Source organism: Octopus bimaculoides, chromosome 3 (assembly GCF_001194135.2).
Source record: "Octopus bimaculoides isolate UCB-OBI-ISO-001 chromosome 3, ASM119413v2, whole genome shotgun sequence".
Taxonomy (NCBI): domain Eukaryota; kingdom Metazoa; phylum Mollusca; class Cephalopoda; order Octopoda; family Octopodidae; genus Octopus; species Octopus bimaculoides.
In genome coordinates this window covers 149,614,684-149,624,979 of record NC_068983.1, presented here as the reverse complement: position 1 = coordinate 149,624,979, position 10,296 = coordinate 149,614,684, and the positions used below count along the sequence as shown (strand labels likewise).

The 10,296-nt window shown below is 38.5% G+C and overlaps 1 protein-coding gene across 3 annotated transcripts in view; it reads left to right on the top strand.

The window, feature by feature from the left end:
* The first annotated feature begins 5,879 nt into the window (after window positions 1–5,879).
* Window positions 5,880–10,296, top strand: part of LOC106876672 (nuclear exosome regulator NRDE2) — a 30,528-nt gene continuing 26,111 nt past the window's right edge. For 2 of the 3 annotated variants that reach the window (XR_008263749.1, XM_014925306.2), the window contains exon 1: window positions 5,881–6,181. Coding sequence is in view for 2 of the 3 variants with exons in the window: in XM_014925306.2 (XP_014780792.1) it covers window positions 5,956–6,181 (226 nt within the window). In the remaining variant the exon portion in view is untranslated. Of the gene's footprint in view, window positions 6,182–10,296 lie in introns of all 3 variants that reach the window. The other variant, XM_014925307.2, reaches the window with a different exon arrangement.

The following is a 10,296-nucleotide window of genomic DNA, read 5'->3' as shown; positions in this document are numbered from 1 at the left end:
TAATGACTTGGCCAGTTGATAGAATCGTTAGAGCGCCATATAGAATGCATTGAGGTGTTTGTTTCGGCATTGATAAAAAAGAAAAAAAGTACCAGTCCAGGGTCGAACTGGAATGTCTTGTAGTAATTTGTTTCGGCTCTTTGCATTCTGAGTTCATATCTTTCCATGGCCTACTTGGGCAGTAAATAATTTATACTCTGTTTTACACCACCACCAGGGTTCTGTTGGGAGCATTCGAGTTAGATTTCCGGTATAAGCATACCTTTCTCCCCTCCCCAACAAGGTTCGGATGCCTTGGAAAGACAAAAACGAAAAAAGTGCGTGCGACAACTTTGGATATGTTTTAGTTTGTAGCGAGACTCCTATGTAATGGTTCAAAACTCAGAAAGAACTCCTACTAAGTTTTGAACCATCACTCTCAGATTTTCTCAGCTCAGAACCATAACCTCTCATACTGCCATAAAAGACAATGTATCATCTTCAATAACTACGAACTATTTACATATTGGTTTCAAATTTAGGCATCAGGCCAGCAATTTCGGGAGAGGGGATAAGTCGATCACATCGACCTCAGTACTCAACTGGTACTTATTTTATCGACGTCGAGAGCATAAAAGGCAAAGTGAACCTCGGCGGAATTTGAACTCAGAGTGCAAAGACAGACGAAATGCTTCTAAGCATTTTGCCCGGCCTGCTAACGATTCTGCCAGCTCGCCGCCTTAATCATTTTCATAATATTGTCTAGCATGTTGCATTAGAGAAAACTTTTTAAACGTTCCATTTTTCTAATGAATGTTCTTCCATAAAATCAAGTATTTGTTCACATGTAAATATAAACGTTCTAGATTAAATAAAATGTACATTTTATTGAACTCAGAACGTGACGGCAGACGAAATACCGCTAAGCATTTCGCCCAGCTCACCGCCTTACAACTTTCTTAAAATTGTGTGTTACCAACAAAGAAATAATAGATTACCCAGGGAGTTACCGACCAAAAAATGTTGACCTGCATGCTACTCACAACACCACCAAATTAGTGACCCAACAAACAAGTGACTACAGAAATAATGGATCTTTCTGATTTGACGGGCACCACTTGTTTTCTTAACGCAACACTTTCAAACTTGGGATACTGGTAGAATGTGTCATATAAAACAACTTTTTCTCTTAGCCTTCTTAACAAAAAATTATACATCGCAAGTTATTTCATGTTAAAGTTGTCATATTTCTGTAATTTCAACCAATCACTGACGTCTATTCAGCTGAATACAGTTACTGAATACATTTACCGAAATACGACAATTTTTTACATGAAATAACTTCGAATACAAAAATTTTTATCTGTTCTATGACACAAAATATACAAAGTATATTACAAAATAACACAAAGTATACGAAGTTTAAAAGTGTTTCGGTACCAAAAACACTACATAAAACATAAATGAAAAGTGTTGCCCGTCAAATCAGAAAGATCCGAAATAATTTCTACGAACCTATACCAAGTCTGATATTGTACTCGATATCTTCCCAAATATCGAACATTTAATCACGTAAATAATGACATTTGACTTCTATTTCTAACCAGCAACCTTTTCTAATGTAGGCGGCAGAGAATGTTTTGCAAATTTGTTTCTCGGACATCTCAGCTGTATATTCTTGTAGTGGCGTCATGCAAGCATAGCGTGGATTCGATCCTCAATCGCCAAATTTCACTTAACAGTTCAACAGCACTCTTCTCGCGGTAAAACAATAGTTTTTCTGCGAGTGACAACAGTTACATTTACCAGATGCCTTCGCTTAGCCGGAATATTGTCTTCGCCACTTGACCCTTTTAACCTCTTCTAGGCCACCAAAAGCTGGGAGAGAGATAACAGACCTCCAACGAAATCTACTGTTCTCAACAATATGTCCATCTTTCTAACTAGTTTGGATAACTAACCTTTACATTCTTCAATCGCTCACTGATGTTATGGCATATATAGATAAAAATACATACAGGTGAAATCGCCATTCTTTTTGGAACAGAAATTGATTGAACTCATGCAAATGAAAGGATATAAAAAGATAAAATGCTGGCCGTTATCACGAACTAGGAGACGTTTAAGATCAACTTCACTTCGGAATCACAATCGAGAGAAAGGAGTTTTCTTGGTGTTGAAGGAGGGATTTGACTGCTATTTTGAACAGAGCGAAATATGCGCTTAAACCAGTGGTTCTCAACCAATTTTTGCTTGTGGATCCCTTTGATTCCTGTTATACTCTACTGGACCTCCATAGCCATTCAATGTATATAAAAATCCTACAGTATTTTTTAATAATTAAATACAGCAATTGTAACGACAAAAATAATTGTGTACTGTACAGGATGGGGCAGAAAGGGCGGACGTTTTTGAAATGTCCCTCTCAAGGAGAAGGACATATGTCCGCCAGGCACCATTCTGTTCTGGCATTTTTTTCTCTTTTCAGATGAAACCATGGCGCTGTGGACGATAGAGCATCGCGTGCTTGCCTACGACAGTTACGTGAAGAATAACGTGTCTGTCACAGCAGTTCAGCGTGAGTTTCGGCACCTCTTCAACATGCACCGAAATCAGGCTGTTCCCACTCGTAACACAATCTTATGTTGGATGAATGCACTTCGTACACGAGGTACATTAATGAATAGGAGGCCGGTAAGGGGGCCACGAACGGTACGAACCCCGGAAAATGCGGAACGCATCAGACAAGCTTTGATACGGAGTCCGAATCGTTCTGTTCGGAGGCATTCAACTGAACTTGGCATCGGTAATCGATCGGTAAGACATATTTTGCATGAAGAAACAGTTGAAACCATGGGACTATGCACAGTGACTTAACTTTGCACGTCAGATGGAAGCAATTTTTGAGGCAAATGACAACCTCAATCCAAAACTGATGGTCTGGTGTGCTGTTGGAAAAGCTGTTGTCACTGGTCCTTACTTTTTTGAAGACAATAATGGAAATACTGTTACTGTGAGATCCGAGCATTACATTGAGATGATAAACAACTTCTTTATGTCTGAATTACGACGAAAACATATGCCTATTCGACGTGTGTGGTTTCTGCAGGATGGGGCGACGGCCCACGCAGCCAGAGCATCAATAGACGTTCTTCGCCTTTTCTTCGGTGACCGCCTCATTTCCAGGTTTGCAGACCCCCATCCCGGTTCCCTGATTTTTGCATGTATGATTATTTCTTGTGGGGAAACCTCAAGGCACGTGTGTGTGAACCGCATAAGCCCACTACAATGGACGATTTTAAGAAAGCTATTTGCGTGGAAGTCGCCCAAATCGACAGAGCAATGCTGGAGAGAGTGGGGGGGGGGAGGTCAACTTCAAAGAACGCTTTCAGAAATGCATCATTGAAAACGGACACTCTATGATGGATGTTGTTTTCCACACTTGATTTTGACAAATTCTAATTCAATACAAACACATTGCTGTCAATAAAATTTGTTTGCAGCTAAAATTAACGATTTTGTGAATTTTTCAAAAACGTCCGTCCTCTCTGCCCCACCCTGTAGAATTATAAGCAATTACTTGCCCATAAATTTTAACAAAATCACATATGGACCCAGTTGAGGACCAGTGGCCAAAGCTAACAGTGTTCTCGACGCCATAGCCTGCAGAGGAAGGGGTTGCAGTGGTAAGAATTGTATGTGTTGCGACTTTTGCGCCATTTGATCTTTTCTTCTTGTCGTAGTGGTAGTCGTGGTGAGTTGATATTCAAGCACTAAATTGAGTCGGGTTTATTTTAATGGCTTTTGCTGGCTATTTCTGAGTCGAATACCACCAAATGTCGCTCGTGTTGAAGATCGTGAGTTATAGTATATTGTCTTTTGCTGTCGGTTGATCTGAGGTGATGATTTGAATTGCTTGTAGTAACGCCGTGGAATTCAACAACCAAGCTTTCCCGCTTCATTCGATTTTTCTTGCTGGCCAGCGATTGAGCAAGGACGTGTCTAGTTGTCTCTCCATCTTTCGAACTCACGCTAGACAGCTCACATCAATATACCAACGTCCCAACAACCATGTTTCTCACACACCGAAGACGTCTCAACAAACAAGATTAAAGATGTATATTTTCCACCTTGAATAAATGTTGTTTGTGTTGATAGTCTGGAGTTCAGTGTTCCGTTCAATTCTTAATTTAATATAGGAAAGTCAGGTGTACATCTAATGATGTATAACCCACTTTCCTATATGCTGAATGAAAACGTATTTATCGGGCTATGTAAAGATGTAACTGACAGCACCACGAACAATTAACATTTTATTATTGCACATAATGTTTTAATTGCAGTAGTCTTTTACAATTAATAACAGCTATGATTACATACTGAGAGTGACATACTGCTTGGAGTTTACGACAAGCTTACTGATATAGCTATCTGCAGACGACTCATCTCAACTGGAAAATAATTACACTATATTCGTGGCGACGAAAATGCCTGTCTACTATCGGCTATCTTTCTAATTGGCTGGATGTGGTGAGAATAGAGACAACGCGTGGCTGCCTCAACATTCTCCAATAACCACCCAAAACCGCTTTTCTATAGGGCACAAGGAGAAGATTCCAGAAGGTTGAATTATGCGATGGCTTGACGCTGATTGGTTACTTAATAGCCCGATCACATGAAACTATTGAGGTTTAATCGTGATGTCTGACCGGCTAACTAGCGTTCCAGTCTCGAATCATTGCTACAGCATAAAGGCGGCGAGCTGGCAGAAACTTTATCGCGCCGAATAAATTGCTTAGTAGCATTTCTTCTGACTTTATATTCTGAGTTCAAATACCGCCGAGCTCGACTTTACCTTTCATATTTTTCGGGGCCGATGAAATAAGTACCAGTTGAACACTGAGGTCAATGTAATGAACCTATTCCCTTCCCCGAAATTGCTGGCCTTGTGCCAAAATTTGCAGCCATTATTTGTAATGGTAAAGGCATATGAAATGGCAGAAATAGTAAGAGTGCTAGATTAAATACTTCGCAATGATATTTAAATATATCCCTTTACAGCTAGTTTATCTTTAAATACCACCGAAGTCGACTTTACCTTTCAACCTACCATGGTTAATAAAATATGTTCCAGTCATTACGTGGTTAAAATCGACTCCTACCTCCGCCATTAAAATGTTTGGGATTATTTTTTTATTTATCAGAATTAGAAAAATTGTGTCGATAGTTCAACTTTGTTCGATATTTGTATAGGTTATTCAATGACTCGCAACAGGCAAGTAAGTCAGTAATTGTCACAAATCTTTGAAAAAGACGCGAAATTGATGAGACTCTAATTAGTTGTCTGGCGCTCAATTTCTGTTATATTTAACTAATATGTAAACATATCCGGTTTTCGTCTACGCCCTATATCCATCTACCCGGTTCGTGGCATCATTTTTTTTTTTTTTACATTAAGATCGCAGTACTTTGCATGTTTGCACATATCCAGGGCCATTTAAAATATCAAGCAGAACAATATCAAAAGCACTTATACAGTGTGATCCCTGGACAACGTAGGTGAACTACGGTATTCAGTTGTAGCAGACGACCAAAGTTTTAAACTTTGATGACCTTACACAATTACCATAAAGTCGCTAATTGCTTAAACATTTTTTAAAGTGTTATATTCATACTTTTTACTTTGTTATTGCTGTATTTATGTTTTCGTATTTTACGTTCATGTAAATAAAAACGTCTATCTATTTTTTGTTTTATTTATTTATTTGTGTGTTAATGCTTTATATAACGGAAAAGCGTGCAGCAAAATGTGATCATAGTTACGGGAAGAATGACAGAAACAGATCTTTAAAAAACTAATTGAGAAGAGAAGGAGAACGAGAAAGAAGGTAAGAGTGGAATGTTTAAACTCAGTGATGCTGAAAAGAGTGAGCTCCCCTTGCTAAGTAGCCAGTGAATGGTTTAGGAAGGTGAAATATGGCTGACGATGGAACAGCGAACACTTTCAATACCTCAGCTTCTACCGTTCCTGTAGCTTGTCAGGGAAGTTCCCAGGGCTACCAGATGCCATCTACTGAAACAGACTCCAGTAAGACTACTACAAAACCGACTACTACAGATCAAAATCCCTCTCCAGCACCCGGCTTGTTCCCAGCTTATTCTGTTCAATCTGACATTGCACTTGAAGCAAGTCATGGAAAGTGTAAGTTGACTGTTGATGCTATCTGTTTATTTCTTTAGTTTAGATTTTTTTAATGCACCAACTTATATATTTTTATTTCTTGTTAGTATATCCTGTTCTTTAACTACGAGAATTGAAAACTAATTGTTTACAAATCTACACACCCCGACTGGACAAGTTATCCAATCTAATCTTATTACTAATTGATGACATTAGAAGGAAAAAGATAGCTTTTTGTGTATTTTAATGTCACGTAATGTGAGTTGTAAATTAGGTTCCATCTTCAGTCAGGTGTGATGTTCGTTTGTTGACATACTTTTGAATTTCTGCATTTAAAATGTAAAATAATTCGTTTTCATTCGCCTCATATTTTTATTATTTAATTCTATTTCATTGATTGGGTGAATTGCCACAGCTCTGTTTTATTTATATATTTTTATCTATGTACTTCACCGATTAAGATATTTTCTCTTCGGCATTAAGGTGTAATAGAGATATTTCTCTAAGCTATTGATTACATACATACAGTCCACCTCCAAAATACATGCATCGAACCCCACTGATATCAATCGAGAGATGTGTTTATTGAAATTTTGTGACTTATATTAACTTAAGTTTGTTTGTCAACATAAGTTTGTTTATCAAAATAGGAATAGATTTTTGCATTCGCAGAAACACAAGACATAATTTTCGAATGAGAATTTGTGTGTGTGTGTGTGTGTGTGTGAGAGAGAGAGAGAGAGAGAGAGAGAGAGAGGAATGCCTTGATCATACAAATCGAAACATGGAGATTGTACATTCATTTTTTTTTTACTTTACCTATAAGCAAAGGACACACCTCTAACTGAAATACTCAATGGCTGATATATATATTATTACTTCGATAATATTTTACAAAAATGATGTAGCAGAAACTTAATCCGGTTTCGTTATTTCCTAGAATCCTTTAATTTATTTTACAATAAATTAATGATTATTTGATTTTATTAATTGAAATTATCAGATCCTTGAATATAATAATAGTTTGTGTTTGAGTACCAGTATCGACGATGTCTTCGGCGTAATAAAAAAAGACTTTAAGGGCAGCCCTTACGGTTTTGAAACCAAACATGGACAAACGTAAAGAGCTTTGTACTGATATATGATGGACTTCTCTCAGTTTCCGTCTACCAAATCCACTCACAATGCTTTGGCCAGCCTGGGGCTATAGCAGAAGACATTTCCCTAAGGTGCCACGTAGAGGTACCATGTGGTTGGGAAGCAAACTTATCACAGAGCTATGCCTGTGCCCTCATAAGTTTTATATCTAAAAATAGACAAATGTGTTATCTGGTACTGTTACAATTGTTTCATTAAGTGTCTTTATTGTGACATAAACGTAGTACACTCAAGTATACAGTACGCACAACATCCATAATATTATGTAATATGATATGCAACTCCCAGCTCATCAGGCTTACCAAGTGAACAAGCAAGCAGTGACATGTTGATTAATCAACAGATCATAAGTGAAATTTCTGGTCAGAATTACCAACATTTAAGAAATGTAAAGTGGGTGGAATTAACCCATGCCAGCATAGACAACGGACGTTGAATGATGATGATGATAATGATTCTAAAGATGTCATTAAACTTCGTGATTTCACTCTTAAAGGTAGGTACTGGCAAAACATGCTTGTATACCGGCTGATAACAGGTGTCAAACATGACATTTGACCCTATCAAAAAACAAGTTCTAAGGCAGCTGCTGGCATTGCTCTCTAAAAAAAAACTATTTACTGTGTTATATTGTTTAGTACATTAGGAGTGACATGGTTAATAAATTCTAGCATACTTATTCATTTTCTTAATTCATTTTGATTAAAGTACTCTGATTAGTTACTGCAGAACTGATAGAATATTAGCTTTAATCAATGGAGATCCAACTAATTATAATTCAGGGAAAATAACTTTAGGAAAGCCACAGATTAGTGAAAGTCTCTGCAAAATTCCAGAAGAGAGGGAGAGAAGAGGAAGGAAAAGGAAAAGAAATAATTAATATATATATAGACAGCCATAATCACATTGCCAGAAATCAGAGTGTATAAATACTTAAATAGAAACAGAATAGGATAAATCAAATAGAGAAAGTAGTCATTCATCTACTTTTATTTGTTTTCACATCACATACCACCAGAGTTGTGGATTACCAAACAACAGTGAACTTCCTTCATCAATGCATTCCATGCTATGATAATGGATTACTTAACTCTCTGATTTACATTAGTCTGCATAGTCAATGATTGTGGTGTGCTTCATTTTGACATGCCTTCTTCCTCTATAGATCCCCTGTAATCATTCATCATCATCACCATTTAATGCCCACTTTCCATGCTGGCATGAGTTGGACGGCTAGCAGGGAGCTGTCCAGACTCCAGCTGTTTATTGAGGCATGGTTTCTATGGCTGGATGTCCTTCCTAATGCCAACCACTTAATAGAGTGTGCTGGGTGCTTTCTACATGCTACTGGTGCATTAATGCAGCACTGGCCAGGCACTTTTTAAGTGGCGCCGGCACCTGAAAGGACAAGCCTGTGTGTTTGGAAGTCAGTGATTTTACTTAGCGTGACATGTCTTATCAACTACCGCAAATCGCCATATTTCCTGGTCCCTTGTCATTTCCTCAGTGAGGCCCAGCATCTGAAGACCCTGTCTCCCTACTTTGGCCCACATCTTCCTAGGTCTACCCCTTCCAAGGTACCCTCGACAATTAGAGCTTGGCATTTCTTTATGCAGCTGTTCTCATCCATACGCATCACATGACCTAACCAACACAATCTCCTCTCTTGCATACAACATCTGATGCTTCTTATACACAGTTTTCCTCTTAAATCATTTATACTCTGTCTTACATGCTCACTGATATTACCCAGCCAGTGGAGCATACTGGTTTTATTTCTTTCAAGCCTCTGCAAGTCCTCTGTAGTCAAAGCCCTCGTTTCATTGCCATGTAACATAGCTGTACACACACAGGCATCATACAATCTGCCTTTCACTCTGAGGGAGAGGCCCTTAGTTACCAACAAGAGTAGAAGCTCTCTGAATTTCACCCAGCCCATTCTTATCCTAGCAGCTACACTTTCAGAACTCCCTCCCCCACTGCTAACTTGGTCTCCGAGGTAACAGAAGCTATCTACTACTTCTAATGATCCACCTGAGCTTTTGAGGGAGCCTATTGACTGAGTATTTTTAGTGCTCAACTATCTTTAGAAAAAGTAGGAGACTATAGTTCCAGATATACTATCTAAAAATAAGGTAGGATAGTCATGGTTGAAATATTTTTGGTCAAAGATCTGCTCAACTTTAAATATTATCAATGTTATCAAAAGGCATCTATGTGGTCATTTAACCTGCTGGAAATAGCTGCCAAATCTCCCTCAATGTATACCTTACCATCTTAGACAAGGGAAGATACATTAAATAATGTAGTTCTGATTACATTGCATCCTAAATAAAAAAGAAAATATGATGATCACAGCTAGAATGCATTGATTGGTCTACTTGATCAGAATTGGCCTAACATCAGCCACTGTTTTTTCTTGCATAAAAATAACAGAGGAGAAAATTCCTTAGTTAACTTAATCCTCAGGCTTAACCAATATATTTTCATATCCTAACAGTTATGAAGCATTAGAGAAGTGTGGAAAGAACAGAATTTTGTATCTTATAATATATTCGACAAAATTGGTTTTATACATCATCATCATCATCATCGTTTAATGTCCACTTTCCATGCTGGCATGGGTTGGACGATTTGACTGAGGACTGGTGAACAGGATGACTGCACCAGGTTCCAATCTGATCTGGCAGAGTTTCTACATCTGGATGCCCTTCCTAACGCCAACCACTCCGAGAGTGTAGTAGGTGCTTTTACATGCCACCGGCACGAAGGCCAGTCAGGCAGTACTGGCAACGGCCACGCTCAAAATGGTGTCTTTTACGTGCCACCTGCACGGGAGCCAGTCCAGCGGCAATGGCAATGATCTCGCTCGAATGTCCTTACACGTGCCACCGGCACAAGTGCCAGGGCACAAGTGCCATCACGATTTCGCTTTCGCTTGCCTCAACAGGTCTTCGCAAGCCAAGTTTCTGTGTCCA